Source organism: Centroberyx affinis, unplaced genomic scaffold (assembly GCF_046629955.1).
Source record: "Centroberyx affinis isolate AG114_WGS23_722 - 3 ecotype Tasmania unplaced genomic scaffold, CSIRO-AGI_Caff_v1 ptg003546l_1, whole genome shotgun sequence".
Taxonomy (NCBI): domain Eukaryota; kingdom Metazoa; phylum Chordata; class Actinopteri; order Beryciformes; family Berycidae; genus Centroberyx; species Centroberyx affinis.
In genome coordinates this window covers 1-24673 of record NW_027281483.1, presented here as the reverse complement: position 1 = coordinate 24673, position 24673 = coordinate 1, and the positions used below count along the sequence as shown (strand labels likewise).

Below are 24673 nucleotides of genomic sequence, written 5' to 3'. Positions count from 1 at the left end.
TTGAGGAGGAGACAGTGAGATCTGCCCGTCGGTAAGCGGAACTGATTTCAGGTCGTTTCATATTAAACGAAACCTAGAGGCTGCTGCTGCTTCCTTTTTTTCTTTCTTTCTTTTTTTGGCAATCGATGCTTCTCGAAACTTTTAAAGACTTCCCTTAGTAGACGACCAAGGGAAATAAAAATCAACTGCATTAACCACAATAGATACAGTACAATACAATACAATACAATAGAACTTTTAACACTCATACCTACTGTATGTTGAAACAAAATGTCAACACAACACTGCTGTGCTTCCCATTCATCTTTCCTCTATTGATTATTGCCGTTATCAATCACTGTCTTCGAAAAGAGATTTTGCAATAGCCTATCGTTATCGTTAATCGTTTTCTTTAAATTTGGTATGGATTTCTTTGGTCCTCATTGAAGGTTGTGGTCAGGCATGCAGGGTGTAGATTAAGGTTGGGGTTAGATTAGTCAATTCTTTAGGAGAAAATAAAGCCTCATTTGAGCCGGAAATGTGAATCCACGAGATTCCACTTTGGCAAACAAAGTAGATGCTGTTTGTTTTGGCCTGTTGCACACTAAATAGCACCTCACAGGTCAAGCTAGCAAGCAGCAGAATATGTTGAACATCCGGTGATTTTTTTCAAAATAAAAGTGAAATGTTAAACAAGTACTTCAGCTGACTAATAGGCTATAGGATAATTGTGTTAAATGATAGGCTATTAATAATAATATAATATTCAAATTACTAAAACAAATTAGATTACGTGTTTTCTGACTTTAAAGCTGTGTGAAATATTAAAAACTCCCAATATCAACACAAAAATCACATTAATTTATTAACTCAGCAAAATCGCCCACGCTTCTTGACTGCGGAGTGATATGATAAGACGTGAAACTAGAAGGGCACTCGAAGAGCGCAGACCTCCGCCAAGGTTCGCGCTATTATCCAAGTAGTCCGGATCCGCTCCAAAATTTAATGGGTTCTTCCTTGGCTCATGCTACACCCTTTCACGAAGTTTCACGAAAGTCGGGTCAGTAGTTTTTACGTAATCCTGCTAACAGACAAACAAACGGCACTGAAAACATAACCTCCTTTGCGGAGGTAACAAAGTCGTAAATTAAAGAAGAGTGTGCCCAGGTCACTAATATATATATTAGTGACCTGGGCACACTCTTCTCCTCGTAGCTAAAAGATGACACCATGTCTGACCTGGTCTGACCACAAAACCGTACCATAATTCGTTGCAGGCAGTATCCATTAGCTAGGCTATGTCTGTTTGAAATGAAATGCCAATATTTTTTCCATTTTTCCTCAGGCTGAAGCGCAAGAACCTTCTCTCAAGAAAACATTTTCCCCACACTATTGGCAAGAAATATAACTAACTAATTTCCTGAATAAACTTTAAAATGTTAAGCATATTCCTTTTGTTTATACTTTTACCACTGTCTGAAGGTTCATAGCATATTCACATAACTGAATCAAGACACACCGAAGACCTATGTAAAACAGTGCAAAATACTTTATTTATTTTGAGTGAAATACACTCATCATTACAGTAATGGCAGTCAAAAAAAATGATTTCCATTTATCATTAATCTAAACAGACACGGCAGGCAATACTTTCTCTGAAGGAGTTAAAAGCTTAAACATTTAACTCTTAAAATATAACATTACACAGTATCAAGCAAATAGTATTCATACTGTAGCATGTGCAGCAAAAATCATTTTTAAGGTCTATTCTAGACTATCACAGCAGTTGATATGTGGGACAGACCGACTTGACATTAAACCAACACAATACAGGATTTGTTCATTTGTCTTTTCTATTTGTCTGTACGATGATGTGTGACAATTTACTTTTAACTTGCAAGTTGGCCTGATGACTATAATCAGAAATACATAAATCACTCCTAGGTCTACTATAACTGTATATACACCTTTTTCATTTTTTTTTTCATTACTGGTAATCCATAATTTGCCTTTATAGATCTCTGAGCCAGAAATGTGTGTGTGGAGGAGCAATGCAGTACATTAGAAGCACTGTTTACAACTAATTACAAAGCATATCAGACATGAATCAATAACTTAACAAAAATACAAATGAAACAGAAATAAACAAACAAAAACTTAACAGTAAACTAAAAGCTCAAGAGCATTTTACTGTACTGTAAGTCTTGGGAAATGACACCTATTGCAGTGTGGGGAGACTTATAAACAATCTATACAATTCCACTAATGCTGTAGAGCTTGAATCTGCCAGATGTTGAACCTCTTAGCTCCTGAGTACCTGCTGGTCATTTCAACACAACGTGGTAGCCATCAGTGTTTTCGTCTGGGAAATAGAAAAGACAGAAAACAATGCCATAATCATTCATTAATCATTCCAAAATACCAACAATCAAGGTAGACAGGATGGATGATCTCAGCCTTAGCCCTTGTGATCTCAGCCCTAGCCCTTGTGTTATGACCCAGTGGGGTCATCTATACTGGCATGTTCTGTAGTATGTATGTGTTTTCTCTCTCTCCCTCTCTGTAGTGTAGTGTTTCTGGAGTGTGGGTAATTGTTTGCAGGTGGAGTGTCACTATTGGCTGAACCAGGTGATTGGCGGGGTGTGTCCTGACTGCTGATTGGCCTGTGATGACAGCTCCAGTGATATAAGGCTGAGGACAGCTAATTCCATGGGCTCTCTCTCTTCTTCCCTGCTCCCAACCGGCCAGACCAGGCGTAACCCAACTCCAGTGTCTTGTATGCAGTTGCTGTAGTTGAAGACTCCCTGTTATCTGTAAATACCTAGTCAAGTGGCAGCTCCAGGTCTGTAGGGGTGGGTAGCCTTTTTGTTTCATTACAGTTTTTCTCCTGTTTTGGGTTAGGGAGTTAGGTTAGTTACAATGTTCTTTTGTTTATCTTTATTTTCTTGGTAGGTAAGTTAGACCTGGGTTTTGGTACTCCTTTTGTTTGTTGTTTTGGCTATGCCCACCCTGAAGAGCAAAGAAACCGGAGAATAAATCTGCTACTTTTGAATGTTACACAGCTTTACTGGTCTTCCTTGGGAGTGGGGGAAAGTGGGGAGTCACACTTTTTTCTGTTGTGTCCAGTTCCCCTAGCCTGGGCATAACACTTGTGTCCTGTCATTGTCTGCCCCTGTCTGCTCTAGTGGTCTGGTCCATCACTTCATGTCACTCCCCTGCCCTGCCATCTTGTAGACTTCCACTAGATGTCCTCAGATGTCCCCTCATCACCTGTTCCCCCCCCTCCTGCTCCCACACACCTGTATTCCATCACCTATTAGCCCAGTTCTTCCCTCTTCTCCTGCCTGTTTCACCTCCTGGACTCTCCCCTGCCAGCCAGCCGTCCCTCATTTGTATCATTCTGTCCGTGTATATCTTGTCTTGTTTCCTTGTAGTCTTTGCCAGTTCGTTGTTGAGTTGTCACATGGGTGTTACCTGTCTTGTTCTCCGTTACCCTGTGTTAGCCTTTAGTTAGTTTTGCCTTTTGCCTGTCGGCCTGGTTTTGTCTTTTGCCTTTTTGGATTTGCCTGCCTTGGTTTTGTATGTTGCCTCAGTTTCTTCATTAAAGCCTTTTTCGTAACCCCAGTTCTCTGAGCCGGTCTTGCGTTTGGGTCCAGCCCCCCCCCTCACATTCGTGACAATAAATGGATCCAAAACATGAAACTGTGTGTTGTGAAGTGAAATGCTGATTATAAAAAAGCATTACCCCTCATAGTGCTGATAATGAAGCTTGTTTCTTCCCTGAAGTTCTGCACCATCTGGAATGAATGAATAAATGATGGAATTAATGAACAGAGTTGATTACCATTTCTAAAATGCTATATATATAAAAATCTTTACCTGGAGTTCATCATTGAATACCTCTAAATTACATACCACACCTCTCTACCCCACTACCGTTTAAAAGGTATCATAATTTGTTTTATTTTATGCTATATATCATTTTGTAAGAGCAGGTGTCAGTTTTTTCCAAATGGCAGATATCTCATTTAGGAACAAAACTCTACACCTTGTCTTTATCACCTTCGGTTAGTGTGATGATGATAATGATCGCTGACACAGGGCAAAATGGATAAGAAGCCTCATCTGTGAATCTGACTTGTGGCGTGAAGAGGATTTTATTTGGACAACTAGAGAGGTCACCTGGTGCCGGGCAAGCTCAGTCCATCACCTTATAGTATCTGAAAGGATCACAAGTATTTGCACCCAAGTCTGGTCCAGTTTGTTAGGGGTGTTTGTGATTTATTTACACTAACGTAACGTAACAATCTGAAACCCCCAGAAACAATAGTCAGCTCTAGAGAACTGGTTTCTGCATGTAGGCTAGTTTGCACATTCCTCTGTTCCCTTAAAGCTCGGCTGGTTAATGAGAAATTTTCTATGCCATTGCTTTTTATGGCGGGTCATTAGTATACGTAGCTGGATAGATATAGCTGGTCTGGCCCTTGCTGAGACACGGAGGAACAAATAAAACCTGGTCTCTGTATCTCTGTCGGAGATAGCCAGTCAACTCCACGACCCTGTTCGCCCTGCCTGCTGCCATGGAAACCTGCGTATCCTCATTACTTTCTCTTGACCTCCATTTTGAGCTTTATTTGTTACTTCACCACTACTCAAGAGAATCACAGTGAGTGTCTGAGAATGTTATGGTACACAAAATACCACTCATTTACAAACGTTTCTAGGATTTGAAGAGTAGCTGGTTGTTTGAGGCGACGTGTAGCTATACCTCGTCGGAGACCAGGACGTGGATCCCGGTGGGTCCTTGTCTGTAGATGTGGGTGATCTGCTGTGGGGTGACGCTGTACAGCATGGCGATCTTCTCAGACAGGTCCAGCAGTGTCAGCTCCTCCAGGTACAGAGCGTGGTAGACTGCAGGGAAGACAGGGAGAGAGGCTTAGGAGAGAAACTGAAAATCAGAAGGCGTATATGTATGGATCTCACTGTAAGACTGATGTAAACTTCTCCATAACTAAGTCGAAAATGTTATTCCCTCCTGGTTTGTTAATGTTGTTTTTCAGGTCAGAAAAGTTCTAAAGGGGCGGACAGTCTTGTCTACAGTAGCCTAAATGTGTGAAATAAGTTGGAAAATACATTCTGGTATTTTCCTGTACAGTGACCCATTTAGAAAATTCCCCGATATTCCATGACTCAAATGTGGGCATTGGGATTGGGAGGACTGGGACATACTGATTTGACATAAATCCAACATAAGAGTTGGCCTGATGATTATGGTGAGAATTAAACAAATCATTTGCATTGCTTCATCCAATTAATTGTGCACCTACCATCTCCACCCCCCGGCTTGATGGGAGGCTGATTTCTGCTCTGCTGCTGACACACATAGATGGTGAGACGTGGCTGAATACACCTGGAAAATGAGAAAAGAGAATGTAATACTAGTACTTAACTTATATATTGTAGTATATATGTTCAGGGACTCAGCAAGGCTCTATTTTAGCCTCATGTTGCCTGCTTGAACGCTGAACGCTGAACACTGAACGCTATAGCAAGTAATGCAAGGTATTGAGGAGGTATCCCCCTTACTATGTGTTTATGTTAACTCCAAACTCACTTCAAATAACATTGCATCAATTGTCCCAGTTTACTGAAAAGGGGAAATGAAACAAGTGTTTAGGCAAGGCTGATGGGCAACATTGCCCAAGTTCATCATTGCCTCAGCATTATTGCATTAGCTACCCAAGGAACTTCTCGCTGCCAGGATTCATTGTTTATCACAGTTGTAGGAAGCCTACAGCAGTCTATTTTAACTTCTGTATCTCACCTTCCCTTGACGGTGTTGAAGAGGCGTATGCCATCTGCCGGGCCGCAGATCTGGATCAGATCCTCCCTGCTCATCCTCAGCAGATCAGCACCTGCAACATTCGAAGAAAATCTAATTTTCCACATCGGGTCTGATCTGTCTTCTGCCCTGTTCTACCTTTTCCTCTGTTCTGATGATGGGGGAGACAAACACAGCTATAGAGAGAATCTCCTCCTTAGCTTACTCCCTGCCAAAGGTTGATTCCTCATAATGTTTTTTCTGTGACTGACTCATCGTGAACTGAACTTTTTGCTCATTCTGACTTGTGCACTCCTTGATGTGTTCCACAAATCATCATGGCTTTCTGTGAAGATCTGTTCTGTCAAATCTTAAGGTGTGCGTTTTACCCATGTTACCTGAGAAGCAGGAGAAGAGCCTTGAGAAAGGCGAGAACCTGTGACGGTGCAGCCACTGCTGAGTGTCCTGCGGCGAGGACGATGGCAGAAGGTGCTACATGTCAAAAAGAAGAAGAGCCCTTGAAATGAGTATAGCAGCAGAGCATCCACTGTCTCCAAATAATGGCCTAAAAGGAATAAGAGAGCAACGGCATTAACACTTTCACACTGCACCGTTACTCTGTTACTTACATCAGAGCAGCCGGGCATGAGCAGCTCCCCCTGCTGGTTTGGAGAGCAGTTGCTACAAAAACATGCACATGAGGAAGAGAGAACAACATCGGGGTGATTGGTTGAGGCGTTTGTTCTTACTGCTCTGAGACACATCTACTATTTTACTTATCTACTTATGAAAAGTCTTTGTTTTTAACTGTTTATATAGCACATATTCTGAAAAATCCTGTGCTTTTGAAAGAGCAGATGCCTGGCTGATCTCTTAACAGTGTTGAGTAACATGTCCTGAAGCAGCCATACAGGGAGGTCCAAAAGGATTGCACTGCTGATACAGTGGATAAATAAGCTGACCTTTACTCTTATGTAAACCCAAGTGTGATCCTAGTTGAGAATTTACAGATTTTGCTGCTTTTTCTGTTATAGAATTATTTGACAGTTGGTACAATTCTTGAAACCCAGCCAATCTGAGTAATAAATTACATATTGCAGTCTTAAATTAAATGAGAAAGGAACACACACATCTTTCAGTCCACTCTGACGCTAATCTACAGCTCTCCTATATAGTTCTGCCTAACAAAATTCATGGGATTGGAGCAAACCGATAGAAATCATTTTTGAGTTTGATAAAATGCAGACATTCGGTGTGAATGTGGACTCACCCATCTGTGAAACTGCAGGAGGTTGGTGAGCTGTGGTAGACGGGGGAGGGAGTGCTGCTGCTGCTGCTGAGGTTCAGGGCGTCAGGCCATGGGGAACACTGGGAGAGACGGAGAGAGAGAGAGAGACAGAAAGAAAGGCAGAGAGAGATTAACTTTCAGCATAGCCTACCTGATGTACTTTGTACTTCTGCACACTTTTTGCCATTATTCAACTGTATGTTTTAGCACAAACACTTGAGGAGTGTTCATTCCATTATAAAATATCCAACATTTAAAAATGTGTGACACCAATGATTGCAGGCACAAAAATCAAACTCATTATGGATCATAATTGGAGATATCAGTTAGTTAAATTAAACCCATAATGAGTTGCATTTTTTAAATACTGAGCAATAAACATTTGGTAGCCTTTTTCCCCCCCAGAAACAGATATATTGTATATCTGTTACTGTACAGCCTAACACAGTTTGTTTATCTTCTAGTTGAATGACACACCAGATTATGGCTGAAGCAGACACCACTGAGTCACTTGACCTGCAAAGACACTAAACTTGACACACCAACAGTCCCAATCATTGACAGACCCCAGCACCAAAGCGAGGTTAAACACACACTTTGAAGTTGAACAGCATAAAAAGAGCACAACACATTAACATAGTGTGAAGTACTATTAACTTAAAATGGAATAGAATATACTGGCTGGCATAACGATTGTATAAGTTCAGTGCTGATGAGATGAGATACAATATGATACGATACAATATCCATATATATCCAGAATTTACCACTGTGGGATCAATAGAGTAACGCTTGTACTATTGAAATGAAAACAAAGGCTTTTCTCAAATCTGCTGTAACAGGTATGCAATGAGGCTGGAGGAATCACGCAGCATCTCACCTCTGTTAGCATGGTGGTTTCATGGGACGGTTGGTACTTCTCTCTGTCTTGAAGGGCCTTTTTATCAATCTTTTCCCTGTCCGTCTTCAGTTTGCGATCAGCTCCTTTTGGCTTTCAGAAAAACGAGAGCAAATCAAATGTAAATGCATGTCACAGATAGATAAAGCTACATCACTCAGATGCCATCATACGGCCATATTGTTGCTGTGACAATCTAATTAGAGGACAGCAGACAAAGGAGCTAGAAACCATTTACTTCTGTTAGCGTCTAGTTACATTTCCCCCAATTATTTTGCAATGCATGCCACGTGAAACTATTTTTGAACATTTTCTTGCTTTTCGTTTTGTTTTTAAAATAGACATTTTTACAGTGTCAAACCTAGCTTGAAATTAAGAGACATACATTTCTTCATGTGGGTGTCATGTGATTGACAGTAAGCAGAGCGTAATGTAATAATGAGAGGAAAACCCTCCACTTGAGCGAAATACAGATAAAACAGAACAGACTCTAACAAAGCCAAATTGAGGCTTTGTCTTTACTGTGATGGATTTGGGAAATTTTCAAGCCTGTGGAAGTTGTTTTTGTACAAGAATGAATGGCAGCAAATGGCTTCTTCTGAAGGGAGGATGAGTGCTGATATCTCTAACTACGCTGACTGTGTGCAGAAACCACAGGGAATAATGTAAAGGAGAGGGACAACTTAGATGATTGGTTTAAACTTAAAATTATCCTTTACTAAGCAAAATATGGATTTCAATTCCATATCTAAAATAAACTCAACTTCAAAATGCTAGTACATTTCAGTGGTCCAGAGAATTTAATTCACCCTAAACTACCTCCATTCTGGATGGGCTTGGATAAACAAAAAGGATGATGGCCTTACCTTGAAGACTTTGACCTGGCAGCTGGAGGAATGGACGTGCTCCATGTATTCCCCATGTTCGTTCTGGGTGAAAGTGTCCACCTGGATACGAAATGGCACCCCCTTCTCCCCACCATGCTTCCTGGGGGTGAACTCAGTGCTTATGCAGTTGACCTGAGGAGAGGAGACAAGGAGAGGAGAGAAGAGGAGAGGAGAGGAGAGATGACGAGGAGGGGAGGGGAGATGAGAGGAGAGGAGAGGAGAAGAGAAGAGAAGAGGAGATGCTTTACAACTTGAAGCTTGTCATACATGTATGAACATTTCAAACGTTCCACACTACTCTAACTCCAAAGATCGAGCTACAAGGCCAACTTGTCCCAGAAGTTGGTGGGAGTATGTCTGTACCTGGATGAAAACGGAAGCGTTCTTGACAGGATCCCAGAGGAACTCAATGGTGTTGAGGTGCAGAGGGTGTGCACGAGGCTCAGCTATCCCTACCGACAGTGGGATATCTGCAAGTAATGAGTCAGTCAGTCAACCTTTATTTCAAACCCTTACTTAACCAGGAGAATTGATTAAAAACATGCTCAGTATTTCCCCAGTATTGTACTTTTGGTTTCTGAGCAGCCAGCAGCTCCACACTGGAGCGGTCAGCAGTTAAATGCCTTGCTCATGGGCATGTTGACGCTAGTTGGGGCATGTTGACGCTAGTTGTTGAGGAAGGTGAGGATGTTACTTATTTACTTTGCCCATCAAGATCAGTCAATGAATCAATCAATCAGTTAATCTGGTCATTAGTGAAAACATTGGGGGAAAAGTGTGTGCTAATGACGGTTTTCCCACAGTGAATGAGAAACACACACCAAACCCAAATCTGTGTAAAGCCTGACATTAATGGTAAAAACACATGCTGCTGAAATTGACATTTGCTATTGGCTGATCTTTTGTGCCAGGTGATGTCACCACCTGTTGTACTCTATAGAAGGTGACATCACCTGGCACCAAAGATCAGCCAATAGCAGATGGCTATTTCAGCAACATGCTTTTCACCGTTAGATGTCAGACTTTACACAGATTTGGGTTTGGGGTTTAGTTACCATTTAAATTTGACCATTTTTTATGCCCTCAAAATTACAAGCACTCTACAAGCACAATTTTATTCTTGGCAGGGTGGAAAAAAAAACTCTGAAACAGCATTTAAATGATCATGCGCCATCGTATCGGCAGTGGACGACATGACTGGCCGATATCCGATATTAAAATTAAAGCCCACCCATGCTAAAAAAAAAAAAAAAGAAATTATGCGCTCAAGGTACCATAAGGCACTTTGGATAAAACAAGTGGCATATATTACATCATGGGTTGGTGGAATCACACTCACCTATATCCAGGATTCGGTCTCCGGGTCTGCTCCACCTCCATCCCTCCAGCTGCTGGTGCTCCATGTACTGCAGCCGACGGTCATGAAACACCACTCGCACAATGCTCTGTGAACAGGCAGGGCCGGGCGTTAGGGTGGAGGCACAGCAACATGACCGGGGGCAGCTCGCAAAAAGCCAAACAGCCGGACTGTTGGGCAAAGTGCGAAAAAGGCTACCCTCATTCCTTAAAACATACTGAGGCAGTTTCAGTAGGCAATGCTCAGGAGTTGGAAATTCACAATGAATTTCGTCTCCGTTTCTGCCCGTCAAAGTCACACTTTGAAAGGACATCCACAAATTCCAATGAGGAAGATGACACAGTACCAACGAGCTACTTATGGACATCTGAGGATGATTGTTAAAGTAACTTTCCCGATAACAAACAGGGTTCCCACACTCACTTGGACATCAAATTTAAGGACTTTTCAATGACTTTGAAGTTTGGTGAAATCCAAGTACTCAAAATTGGCATGTTTTGGGGTATAAGACATAATATTGGTCAAAATTAGGTATCATAGAGGCCTCCGTTTTTTACTCATGATCTTGTCATGTCATGAAATCCAACACAAATCTCCATCACAAACTCCATTACCTCTGGATTGGAAGTGTTGATACGAGGACAGAGGAAGCTTACGCATACTGATGAATTTGCGTGATATATTTCAATAAAAAAAATCACAGACTTTCAAGGCCATCCATTCATTTTCCAAAAGCCTTAAGGCCTTATTTGATTTTTCACAAATCCAGTAACTGTCAATGCCTGTGGGAACCCTGAGCAAAGACAAAGTCAGCCTTTCAAGAAAGCCCATGTCCTATGTCTGTCAATAGTAGACATCTGTTTAGGAACAAGTGGGTGTCGCTATTTCAAGTAGATGTAGACTACTTAATTTATCTCTTCTCCATAAACAAACAGAAAAAAATGAATAACCCCACTCTGGCATTATGATTAAGTTAATGACAACCTTTTTTAAAATCCTGCCAGGGCATAAAAGAAATCATAAAATTAACAAGCTGTAAGAACATGTAGGAGCGTCGGGCCTGTTTACAGAGGGAGGCTCATGCGTGACTTAACCGCCGGGACTCAAAGGGCCTCGGACTCGGAAACCTCATCTGTTTGCAGAGATGCCACCTGTCTCATTCTTGTGTCGCTAGGCTGCCACAGCTAACATAATGGTCCCGACCAATAGCAGCCTGACGAGAAAGGAATCTCAAATGGACGCACTCATACAAGACTGCCTTCAGCCAGATGATTCTCCTTACTCTTAAGTGAGTGTGTTGACATAAATCTTTAGTTTAAATTAAAGTGGTAATCCGCGACATTCTTGTTTTTTTGGTGCCCTCTTTGGTGCTCGGCGCTCATTGCCGTGGTGTTTCTGCACTGCCCACAGATCACCTGTCAATCAAACAGTGTGGGCGGAGCTTGGATTTTACTGTTGATGCAAGTTTTTCTTTTCTTTGTCTGTTCAGCCCATGGTGGCTATCACTGCTCATGCTAACTACCCAGTTCTTCTTCCTCTGTTTATTCCAAACAAACTGCAAACCGCAAACGCAAAACGCATCATTTCCTGACTTACCAGACGCCGGATGTTTATAACAGAAAATTTTAAAACTTTCAAAAACTGGGTATACAATGAATTATAATTGTATTGTATCAACTAGTGATCACATTTAATTATATGAAAATGTTGCGTATTATTACTCTAAGTTCAGTCTCTTTTCACTCCCATCTGAAATGTGATAACACTTTAAGAAGATACATTGGCTCAACATGACAAAACAACCTGCATGATGAATATAAAAGTAGCATGATAAGAGCAATGCGCCACTAATGGGTTTTATTCATAAACCAATGGCATCTTGAATATACCACTTGTTTTTATTTCAAATAATGAAACACAGCTCTTACTTTACCAGGATTTTGAACCAAAAGCAAATGAATGAAAAGTTAAAACCGGTGATTATAGGCGTCATTATTCCCTTCCGCTGTACTGAAATGTGCATTTTCACATTTGAATAAAGAAACAAGCAATACATTTTATCAGCCAAGTGTGAAGATGTCCAAGTCTTTATGAATAAGTCCCAGTAGTGCAGACAAAAGCAGAAAGGCATGTTAAGACGAACAAAAACGCAAAAAAAAAGGGGGGCAAAGTCGACTTGAGAGTAAAGTGATGTATGTGTGTGTGTGCGTGTGTGTGTGTGTGTGTGTGTGTGTGTGTGTGAGCTGAGCTGTGTGTTTGTAAGGAGTGTGTCATATCTAGGACAGAGCAGAATTAAGTTGGGTGATAGTACCGAGGTCTCCAAGGACGGCACCCCACCCCTGAAGTGGAAGGGAGGGTTGCGGAACCTGTGACAAACCAGGAAATGGATACATATAAACAGAAAAGAGAAGAAAGAGGAAGAGGTCACAAGAAAGTCAAAAAAACAGACATACACAATACCTTTAACCTACCTTTACATATTTGCTGCTTATATCTGTATACTCCACTAGTTTTCTGTTAAGCATACGGATTTCGTAGGACTGACCTACATTTTAAAACATTAAAACAAACCTGATTAAAATTGAAAAATGGGAAATCAGTCAATCAGAAAAGAGGGGCAAGTGGGGGTAGAAATTGAGTCAAATTAAAAACCTTTTTTAAGCCAAATGTCAAGGCCAGCCCCTACAAAACCTTTATATATCTCCATACTAATCAATTATAATGCATGAAATTCTACTAGTACCAGTATCACAAGGCAATATCATAAGAACAGCTAATGAGGGCCCAATAGACTAGCTGTCAATGCTTTCTCAGCAAAGTAATAAAACTAAACTGTTTAAAACTAAAACTAAAAATCCTATTCACAATACATGCCATCGTTACCATGGCAATGTAATTGTAGGTGCCACCAGGCCAAAAGTTACTTGTAAATGTGCCTGAGTGGACTTTCTTAACTCATTTATCAGTTTCTTTTTCATCCTATTGATTTTGAGATACAGTGCAGTACAGATTTACTTGCACTAACTTCCATTATAGTTGGACTAGAATTCAATCCAAATTACAGCAAGCAGGGCAAACTTGCAGGGTGAATAAAGCACAAATAAGAATGATGTCAGAGTTTAACAGGAGAGAAACAAAAAAGCAACCAGAAGGGTTAAATCCAGTGGTTAAGAATAATGTGAAACAGAAGGAGAAAGTACAAAATAGGAAAGAATAAGAAAAAAACAAAGGAGGGAAAAATGAGAAGATGGAAGTCAGACAAATTCACACCCATGGAAGAGCTCATGTTGCTCTGACAAACTAATGATGGAACATCTGATCATTTCATAATCCTGATGTGTTTTAAATTGAATGGGGTGCAGTTGTAGTAAGTCAGTAATTCAAAAGGCGTGTCCCTTTGTTGATGCAAAAGCTTACAGGGGAAAACCAGAAGAATTCATATATAGCCTACCATTCCTATGGTCCAAATGCAGTCAGTGTGGTCTATATGTGTGATCAGTAACAACTCTCTACCACAGACAGAAACCAGACAGCTAAGACTTGAACCTCTGATGGCATCGAATTAGAACATCTGGAGCTGCTTCATAGAAAACAACTGTAAGAGCATCAAATGGGGTGGGAGGGGAATCTCTGCAGGTGATTTAAGTAGGTGGGTTCAGAAGTGATAACACTACTACAGAATAAAGTTAATCTGGCAATAAAAACACAAACATTTTCTTAGTTCAGAAAATCTACTGAACAGCTCCAGATTTTCCATGCTGATGTCATTGTAGGTTCGAGTCTCGGCTCTCTGGTTTCTGGCTTGGGGAGAGAGTTGTTACTGTTCACAAATATTAATTGCAGGGTCCCAAACTAGAGGAAAATATGAATTCTTAGATTCTTATTCCCCTTTAAATAAGGGAACACGGTTTTCATTAGGCTTAGCTTAAGCCTTAGGGCTGTAATGGCTGTCATGTCTAATGATTGCTGTGCACAGAAAGCACATATTGTGAGGAGAAATGAACTTGGATAGTTTGATTTGAATTGCCACATCAGTAGGCTTTAATGAAGAGAGTCTAATTCTGTTGGTGGGCCTACATGCAACAAAATGAGCTCTGATCCATTTAGACAAGGTAGACAGCCAACTGGGAGGACAGATAGCTACCTTGGTTGAGGTAAGTGAGAGTCTCCTCCTGCTGCTTCACAGCCGGCGAGGTGGCTGCACACAGAACGTACTGGAACGGAGTCCTTTTGGCTCCACTTTCTGCCATGTGCCGCACTTCTTCATTTTTCAGGAAAGGCGCCAAAGCCTCTCTGAAAGAGACCAGAAGAAGACGGCAGAGTGGATCATTGATTTAGCAGGGAAGACAGAAGAGGAGGTGATTATCCTCTGCTTCACCTTTTATCTAATCATTTCAGCAAAGGTGCAAAAAGACCATTGTTACTTAGAAAAGGTGCAGCAGCAGTGAGCAATACATTGAGCTAAAGCTGCTTATCTTGCATGATTAATTATAAGATTTTTAAAAGAAGAAAATGCATAGTCTCCAATTTTGAATGCAATGTCCCTTTAAAAATTAACCATTGTTATTCATTTTAACATTTTAATTTCAAATGTTCAATTTGAATTTAAATTATATTAAAGTGAATTACAAAATGGATAAGTGAGCTGTTAGAGGCAACATTACTGTAGAAAACAATCTGTAACAAAATCAGTGTCAGGTCTAAGTAGTAGTAACCCTGCAGGACAAATAAATACACTGACATTTTGTTTTAATCTTCTGTAGCAATAACCTTCTGACCCAAATGCCTGAAATCCACAGGTTTGTGAAACCTGCACAGCTCCTCAACATGAGACTGGCTTTACCTAATGTAAGTAGCAGACTGCTGGTGGTAGGATTCAGGCTGTGAGTGGCAGAACAGCATGTTTTCCAGCGCGGGTCTTCTTGTATCCCAGGATCACAGGGGAAAACGTGGAGGCAGGAGGGGTTTTCGCGGCTTCCTCGGGTTTCCAGTCAGAGAGGTTTGCTGCCAAACACCATTGCCTGTCCCTTATATTCCCCCGGTGATGTCATCAAGACTCACATTAGCATACCTTGGATGACCTTTGAGAGGCGGAGGGAGCAGGCACACCTCCCACTGCCAATGTCCAGCTGGGCTGATGCACTAATAGCAGCTTCACCTGACCAGTTGTTGACACTGGCAACAAAATGGCACTAAAGCTCGACTTTAAACTCACTTAGGGTTGTGACGTTTGGAGGTGACTTACAATAGATTTTGGGGGTCTAAGAGGAGGCAAACAGCCTATCGATTGAAGGTGGTAAATATAATAATAATGTATATTTCATTGCATGATTTTGAAAACCTAACAACACTGTGCAGGTCTGAGAAAAGTCATGGAGAGACATTTTGAATGCAGAGATATTTCAGTGCTAAAATTCAAAACAGCAGTCAGTTGACAGTGACTTGACCTTTCTAGTGTTAAAAAAAGGCCAAATATCAGCAACACAGTAACAACAACAACAATAATAATAGAAATAATTTAAACATGTATGAGTAAAACAATTTAATCTACAATGACCCACAAGGCCATGCTTCTGCCCAGACTCTGGATTTAGCAAGTGAAAAGTACCAGAGAGATGGATGGACATCCTTAGCAGCGGGTCATTTCAAAGTCTGATCAGGTTAATGTTTATCCAGCGCCGCTAAGCACACCTCAGCACTCTGTGGAGCTTGTTGTAAATGAATAGAGGACTGAGCAACAGCACTACATACCGATGCCGCCAGTAGTCCAGTGAGTCCAAGTATAGTATATATATTTAACCTTATATTCACTCTTAAAATCAGATTTTTGAAAAGAATTAAATGCCAGTGGGGTGAAGTAATTTCACTTGTTTCCAAATGCAGCTTCACTTGTTCTAAGTATTTTCTTGAAATAAGTGATGGTATCATGAAATAAAAATGCTGATCAGTTCACTCCATTGGTTTCAAGATGTCATTTACTGTAATTCAAGAAAATTCTTGAAATGTTGAGGTGAAAGGAACTTTGTTTCTTATATCTAGTTTTTTTCTTGTTTTGAGTAAGTAAACGACTTGTTAACAGGGATACATTTGCAATGTGGCATGAATAACCAGAAAACATCCAGGTCAACTCTCATGTCTGTTTATTTCTAGAGCAAACAATTTTTTTTTTTTTACATTGTTGCAAATCTATCACAGGTGGATGTTAACAAAACCCTTCTGTACAGTTTATCATGAAAAACAATAAAATAAAATAAAATATATAAATACAGGTATGAATATTACATGACCAAACGAGACAAAAGAAAGACAAATTATAACATGCATAGTGAACAGTTTGCAAGGAATACCATCTTATTTTCTTTCTGGTGACCGGCAATGTATCAACAGACAATCTGCAGGATCAAGACTTGGTGATTGGTAAAGTTTCCCCTTCCGCCAACGACAGATCTGCTGTACCTGGAGAGCGGCCTCTTTTGAGAACAAACCAAAACTAGTTGGTGATTTGAAACTGTTAAAGTAATGGAGAAAAAACATCAGGTAGAACACAGACAGACAGTTAGAGAGTGTATAGGGCTGGGTATTGTTGGAAATTCTTTCAGTACCGATACTTCCCGATACGTTTTTCTGTATCGTTTCCTTGTTGAATGAAAGCAAAATTCATTATGTGATAGAGCAAATTATGCAACTTTTAGTACATTCATTTACTTTTCTAAACAGAATCAGCCCATACTCTGTGGATTTCCTCAAAAATAAATAAAAACACCATTCAACAAGAGCAGTGGTTCCCAAAGTGGGGGCCGGGGACCCACAGGGGTCCTTGAGAGGGCTCCAGGGGGTCCCCAAGCAAAATCAGGAGTACTTAAATTTCATTATTACTGTATTCTACCTTTCATTTGCTAGAAGCCAGCACAATGAGAAAACAGAAATTAAAAATGACGACTGATCACAAGTTCCACTCTCCCCACTGTTATGTACCAAATCATATCTGTCAATAAAAATCTCATCAGATGGGACAAAATGTTCCTAAACAGGGATGTAAAGAGATAAGTCTCTTTAGGAGTCCCCGATGTGAAAAGTATGGGAACCAATGAACTTGAAGGAGGTTCTCATTGCAGGAATCCAACATATTAAAGCTTTTTCCACACCATTCGATAATTTTTGAAACTTTAAATTTGATACCAAAGATCTTGACAGTGCTGAGATGTAGAATTCTTTTAATTTCAATACCCAGCCTGAACACTTCTACCGGCTAAGATGCTTTCAGTGGCTGTCAAAGTCGACACACTGTTTCGGTCGACTGTCGGCGCTCTGTACTGTACCTTTTCACATATGATCATGGTTCATGTGGCTACACCTCCTCTACTGGAACAATAAATCAGAGATGAGTAATCCGACGATGTTACAAGTGCACTTTAACAGCCAAAAAACCGGGCCCATCAAAGCGGCACAGAGTTGACCGAGTGCCGCCGATTACATGCAAGCTATTTTGCTAACGTGCAAAAAAGTGAGATAGTCAACCTTTTCTCTTTTCGTCTTTTTTTTTTTTTTTTTTCTCGTTATGTAAAATTTCGCGAAGCAGTGGTCAAAAAGTTTATGTACAAAATACTTATTTGCGGATTTTTACGGGTTATTGCAGAAGCTGTGGTTACGTGAAGGGGAAAGTGAGTGGCGGAGTGACGTCATGAAACAACTAATACTGTATTCGCATCATCGAGGGGTCAACAACACCATCGGGGTCCATTTTACTCTGTGTGGATTCACATTTTTCGAGAGCTACAGTGCTGTACATCCCATTCACTCTCCGCAGTCCCGGATCATGAATTGTTACTGTGTGTGTTTGTGTGTGTGTGTGTGTGTGTGTGTGTGTGACGTGAATAAGGCCTGGTAATGTCTTTCAGCTGTCTCGGATCGCTGGTCTCGCTCCCAACACCGAGCCGGGAAACATCTGCAGTATTTACAAAAGGGAAGGACTTCCTCTTCGGACAAAGTCACTCAATGTACTTTAACTGAGCAGCAGCATCGCAGATTTACAGGTAAGATGCCAGAAATTGGCCACGCAACCAAAGGGAGGGGGAGGAGGGGGGTTTGTTGATGAAAGCAGGATGAGCTAAAACAACTAGATACTTTGTACTTGTACAATGTTTTGACGGACAACACGACTTCCCATCTCGGTTTTCAAGCTCAATGCGGGTCGTTCATTGTCTTAAATTACAGGCAACACAATGATCATGGAGGGCCGGGCTCGACTTCCGCCCTGTCCGCTGATTGTGACTTCTGAATTTCAAGATAGATTCGGAATCTTGGCAACTTCAGCTTAACTTCTGTACCACAAAATATAAGATCTACAACGCCAATTCCAAAGATTGTCAGTTTGGTTGCTGAAATAAGATTCTTCAGGTACTTGTTACCTTTCTGAGTGTAACAATCTTGAAAAAGGGGGTTAAAACATTTAGGCAAATTACGAATCAGCATAAAAAAAAAAAAAAAAAGACAACGCTCCCTTGCACAGGCTTCCACGACCCTTCATAATGATCGACAAACTTAAAATGTAAACTAAAAATGCTCATACAGTACGTTGTTTTTTTGTCACATTGTTCCCTCACATAGGATTTTTTTTTTTAAATTACTTTTCAATCTTGCAATATTTGGTTTTCATGCCCCCTAAACCAGACTTTGCCCCAAATCCCACAGGCTTCTTACCATCACTGGGCCAGCCAAATGATATTTCATCCCTAATGGTAATCGATTTGACAGAAATTCCTTTACTGTGCCCCCTTTGCACAATTGCATTTCCTCCAATTTGATGTGTACATTTCAGGGAATCGCTCCTTTTCCTGCCGTGTCAGGACTATCCGAGGGCTTGAAGAGCAACGGGCTTCCATTCACAAAATGCGCCGGCACAAACGAGGATGGGTGGAGGTTGTGGGATCCATAGAGGAAGAAAAAAAAGCGGCTTTTGTATGAAGCCAACAGCAAAGTCCAAATGCGTTAACTCCCCCCGCATCTAAAACCAAACCTCAGTTACATTCAAAACATTCTGGAGTAAAGGAGGGGAGCAGGAAGTAAATGACCGACGGGCTGTCAACGGGTCGCCAGGAAAGAGAAGGGAAAGCGCAGTGGAGCTCGAGTTGTGATGGAGAGGACGGGACGGGGTGAAGCTCGGCGACGGAGGAGTCTGGAAGAGGCACGGCGACGTCCCGGACGGAAGCGACGATCAGTCAGACAGCCATCCGCAGCGTTTCCAACCCGAGCCTCCCTCCATTAACTGTGAGAGGAGACGTCTGAGGAACTGCTGCTATTGCTGTTGGTCGTCTGGGCCCTTTTGATGTAGAGGTTCAGCAGCTTCATCTGCAAACAAGCAAGGACATGAGACACTGTTGGTTTTCTTTCAGTACAGTGTACAATGTAGGACTTCTGGAACCACTTTCAGACATGGATGAACCCCAGTGTTTCAAAATTAACCCTAGACTAAAAGGCATTTAGCTGAGGCTTTTACCCTAAGCCAGAGGTTCTCAGTTGTTTTTCAGCCAAGGACCCCTTACAAGATAGAGAATATACTGGGGACCCCCGCATTCTGATTTGTGATTTTGGGCTATATAAATAAAAATTGACTTGAGTTGTGACTTGATATCAGAAGACATGTCCTCAATTCGTCATCTGATGGTGCACTTCTTTTCACGGACCCCCTGGCAGAGTGCCACGGACCCCTGGGGGTCCCCGGACCCCACTTTAAGAACCACTGCCCTAAGCAAGTTAGAATGAATGCAATAGTAGAATAAGCCTCAATTTCTAGATCAAGTAAAGAGTCAAGGGTCAGAGTCATGTTGCCCTTACAATATGTAGCAGTATTCCTGTGACCCTAGACTTGCCATGTAAGGGAAGTGCTTGGAGAATAACTGAGAGAGATAAGCGCCAAGGAAAGAAGGAATTGTATCATTATTATTATTTTTTTTTCTGGAGAACAGAAAACAGATTAACTGCGACAATCGAGGTGTCCCATTATGTGTCACTATAGAGAACTTGAAAGGAATTACTGACAGATAAAATGATTCAGGACGTCCTAAACTCTACACTCAGTGAGCATTAATGTTTTTCCGGAAGCGCAGCGGTAATATCAAAGCTTTTAGCAGTGATCCACCGGCTTGCAGCAGCACTTGCTCGGCAGTGGCTCTTCGCTCCTTTGCACCGAGCTCACACTGAAAAAAGGTAACCGTGCTTATTCAGCCACGCCGAATCGATACGTAACAGACTCCTGCCAGACGACCGGCTGTCTGACAGAGCATAGGCGGAGGTCCCCCCCCCTTCCAGGTGAAGCTGGCCCTGGGACCTCTACCCTTATGTAACCCAAGGACACATGACCCGAGTGAAAGTAGGGTAAATATGACCCCGCACCGCACAAATGTGAAAAACCGGCGGAAACCGGCTGGGAAATAACAACATGGGAAGACGATAAGGTTCTGTGTCTGTTGGGGTGAAGACAGTGTGCGAATGTGTGTGTTTTCATGCATTTGTGCCATACTGCATGAGGAGTGTGTGTGTGTGTGTGTGTGTGTGTGTGTGTGTGTGTGTGTGTGTGTGTGTCTGAATACATGTACATCTCGAGGCAAAAAAAAAACTTTTCGGCGAAATTCATCAACCACATTCTCTACAAACCGCTTTTTCAAGTAGGAAGAAACCTCCAAATGATGTTTGGTTACATGCCAAAGTGGCTGGTGAAGAAGGCAAATTCCCCAGCCACATTCATTACCAGCTAAACTCATTTTTGACATCGAAAAAACCCTCCAAATGATGGTTGGTTACCTGCCAAAGCATCTGACAGAGAAGACAAAGCCACCAGCTGCAGCCTAAAAGCTACCAGCGCTCAGCCGGTGTTAAAATTGGATGTGTGTGTGTGTGTGTGTGTGTGTGTGTACGTGTCGGGAATTGGAGACGGCGAGCACATGGCGGTGGGTGGTACCTTGCTGCCCGTGAGCTGTGCCAGGTGGGGTTTGAGCTCCTCGCCAATCACAGAGTAGATCGCCACCAGACAGAACACGCTGGCCTTGCGAACGCTGCTCTCTGTGTTGTCGTAGCCCTGCAGAGAGACGAGGCAGCATCAGACACCGTAGGAAGCCGGCGCACACACGCACACACACACACACACACACACACACACACACACCAGGGGTCAACAAGAACGTGGGAGGAGTGGCAGAGGTGAGAGCAGAGGGTGCAGAGTACACGCAAACATTTCCAGGTACAAATAAGGCAAATTGTTCTCCCTGTCCAAATATGAACATGTTGTCCAAATATGCCTTTTTGATACTGACAAGGATGTTTCTGCGCAAACTCCCATGCTCTGAGCAAGGTCGTATGAGTCAGGCCGTATGGATTAGGAGGAGCAGCAGGCGCTGTAGTCTGGTAAAGCAGCGTTCATGCAGTGTCCTCGTGAAAATCAAGTACATTTGGAAAATTTGGGGGGCAAGAAAGAGGGGAATTAATCCAGAAATAAACAAACAAATGCACTGCAAAAAATGGAGAGTTGTCAAGTGATTTTAACCTGTTTCCAGACCTATCAAGCTTATTTTGTGTTATTTTTATTCAAATTATCTCACTGCACTGGCAGATAATCTTGCTGGTTTCAATATACTGTACATGCCAATATAACTTCTTTCAAGAAATCATCATAAAACAATGAAGGAAATCTTGAAACAAGAAACTTTCTCCACAACAATTTCATTTTTTACCAAGTAAATGTCCTGAAACAAGTTACATTCTCCTGAAAAAAGGTCAAATTTGTTGAAACCGGTAAAATTACCTGCCAGTGCAATAAGATGATTTCACTAAAACAAATCCTAAAATAATTATTATAAGTCTGGATACAAGAGAAAATAACTTCACAAGTTTGTCAGTTTTTGCAGTGTGTGTCTCATATTTTGTGAAGGATTTGTCCAATGTTGAGGCTGTTAAGTGTCTAGCAAGAAAAAAAAAAATCAAGCACCACTAAAGGATAGTGGTTCAAATATTTGCACCCATAATTAGAGATGTGATTTTTCAACATTTCAGGTTATTTGGCATGCAACTCCCATTTATGTATTGCTTTTTTCGTGGTCCTGATTTCCCTGCGCAATCTAATCCAACACACACAAAACACACTGTATAAATCTAATAATCTGAATTTATTTTTCTTCATCTGTAAACGCATGGTGTGCCTGAACTGAAAGCCCAGCCTCGCACCTGCAGGAGTCCTGGGATGATGTCGGGCAGCAGCTGCAGCAGCGAGTCCTTGGCGATGCGTTCAATGACTTTGGTCTGCATCTTGATGGCAGCCAGGTTGATGGGGTAGTCGGCCGTCTGCACGATGGGGCAGAGCACCTTGATGCACTGCTCCGGGTGGATGGAGCCCGCCAGGGTGGAGGCCGCCTCCTCGGCCGCGCGCACCACCTACACACACGCAGGAAGTCATAGACATCAGAATAAGAGGCTAATGTACAGTTTTGTAATATGCTGCCTAGAAAAAAGGGGGAATAGCTTCTTTGTTGGCTTGGGCCGATATCTTTCTTGCCTTTTTTGTAGCCTGACTTGCATTTTGTGCTTTTTTTTGTACCCGACTTGGATTGGATTTGTTCTGTGTTTTGGAAGAAGCACCATAATTTTTGATCCTTTTAAACTTGACTTGTTGATGTTACTTTGTTTGGATTAGTGTAGGCAAGAGCAATCATTCTACCTTTTGAATTCCGTTCCGATTATTATTGATCTGGATGTTTCGCCCAAGCGTTCTCACTGTGTTTATTCTGTGTATTTTGTTTATGTTCCATTTTGTTATCGACATTTAATCTTTGTTTGCCCACTCTCTGCACCCATTGCATGTCTGATCATCCTGGTAGGAGGAGCCTTCTCTGTGTGAAGCCCTACTCGAGGTTTCTTTCATTTGTTTTCCGAATGAGGTTTTGTGGGAGTTTTTCCTCTGCCCTCAGTTGAGGGTCTAAGGTTGGGAGGGCGTTGTTTTTATTTATTGTTCTGTGGCTTTTGTGAAGCCCTTTGAGACTGTAACAGTGACTAAGAGCTATACATTTGACATGATAAACTGTAACTAAAATCTCTAATAATTAGACACTGGAATCTACAATCTGAAGAATCTACAGTCCCCACGCTTTAAAAACACATAGTGTATAAATAGCATCTTTTCCCATTTATTATCTTAGTATCTTAGTTTATTATCAGTGTCTCAGAGCTGCGTACCTCCTTGTGGGAGTCTTTGTGAGCCTCCAGGGTTTTCATGATGGTGAGCTCAGCGTAGTTTTTGAAGCGGGCCGGCTGATTCCTCAGGATCTCCTTCAGCACGCGCAGGGCCAGCGCCCGGATCGTGTGCTGGGGGAAACAGCGGCACAGGCAGCCAATTAAAAAAAGACAATATACACTCAGAGCATACATCCCAGTACAAACCCTCCTATTCCATATTTGCAGCCATACCAAATATCCGTACACACTCATAGTCTCCCAGCATAATATTGCTATTGTCTTTTGCTTTTTGTCTCTATAATCTGTAGAGGTTTATGGGTTCGATTTTTTTCGGTGCTGCCTATGCTAAATATACATTGTATGCACTCATGGTACTGTAAGGCACTTTGGATAAAAGCGTCCATCAAATTGCGTCTGTCAGGGTCCATTGCCTGTGTAGCTCAGTGGGTATCTGTATCCACCCCACACACACGTGCACACAGTTTGATAAAAACATTCAGCACACCCCTACCACAAACGGACACACACACGGAAACACACACAGCAGCCCTAGAGAGCGTACATCTTTATCGCCCAGGGTCTCCAGGAGGAGGAGGAGGATGGTTTTAAAGTGTTCGTCCCACACAGCCAGGCTGTCTTCCCGCGTGATCTTCAGCAGCTCCACCAGCGCGCCCTTGCGCTCGTCGGTGCGCTCGTTGTGGTTGGACAGTTCCTTCAGCAGGTCGGCTACCAGGTCCGAGTGGTCCTGACCGACTGCTTCCAGGGGTGGAGGGGAGGAGAAGAAAGGGGTGTGTGGTTAATGGGATATTCCGATCAACATACCGCTATTGACATCTTGCCATGCCACAAAAAATATCCATATCCATCATAACATCATCCATCAGTCATTCAATCTAGCATCAGTCTTAAAATATTATTTTTCTTAAAACAAGTGAAAAAAAATCTACCAATGGGGTGAGAAAATTTCACTTCTTTCCAATGCAAATCAACTTTCAAAGAAATTCAATTTCAAGAGTGACACTTGTTTCTAGAAAATTCATTAAACAAGTCAAACTGCATTCTGAAAAACAAACAACAAACTGGAACAGGAAATCAATTTTTTTAAAATACATTTTTCATTTAAGAAAAATAAGGTTTTAAGACTGAATATGAGATTACATGACCTGTTAAGATGGACATTACAGTGCGTTTGTTCATTATGTCAAGTTTAAAATTTAGTATG

The 24673-nt window shown here is 41.7% G+C and overlaps 2 protein-coding genes across 2 annotated transcripts; both read right to left on the bottom strand.

Moving 5' to 3' along the window:
* Nucleotides 1-2303: 2303 nt before the first annotated feature.
* On the bottom strand, nucleotides 2304-15132 carry LOC139661538 (transcription factor CP2-like protein 1). Its single transcript, XM_071539998.1, has 15 exons — nucleotides 15074-15132; nucleotides 14375-14523; nucleotides 12702-12775; nucleotides 10213-10318; nucleotides 9237-9343; nucleotides 8853-9005; nucleotides 7969-8079; nucleotides 7071-7168; nucleotides 6430-6481; nucleotides 6199-6292; nucleotides 5804-5894; nucleotides 5307-5389; nucleotides 4748-4890; nucleotides 3725-3776; nucleotides 2304-2341 (listed from the first exon to the last, which is right to left on the bottom strand). Exons 1-15 carry the CDS (start codon nucleotides 15130-15132, stop codon nucleotides 2304-2306), a joined length of 1410 nt encoding a protein of 469 aa, XP_071396099.1.
* A 1238-nt stretch (nucleotides 15133-16370) lies between these two features.
* On the bottom strand, nucleotides 16371-24204 carry LOC139661534 (CLIP-associating protein 1-like; the record flags this gene model as incomplete). The annotated part of the gene is made up of 5 exons (XM_071539991.1): nucleotides 16371-19578; nucleotides 21188-21304; nucleotides 22447-22653; nucleotides 23452-23580; nucleotides 24014-24204. Coding segments are annotated over 5 exons (731 nt in total), but the record flags the coding sequence as incomplete, so codon positions are not given.
* Between the last annotated feature and the right edge of the window lie 469 nt (nucleotides 24205-24673).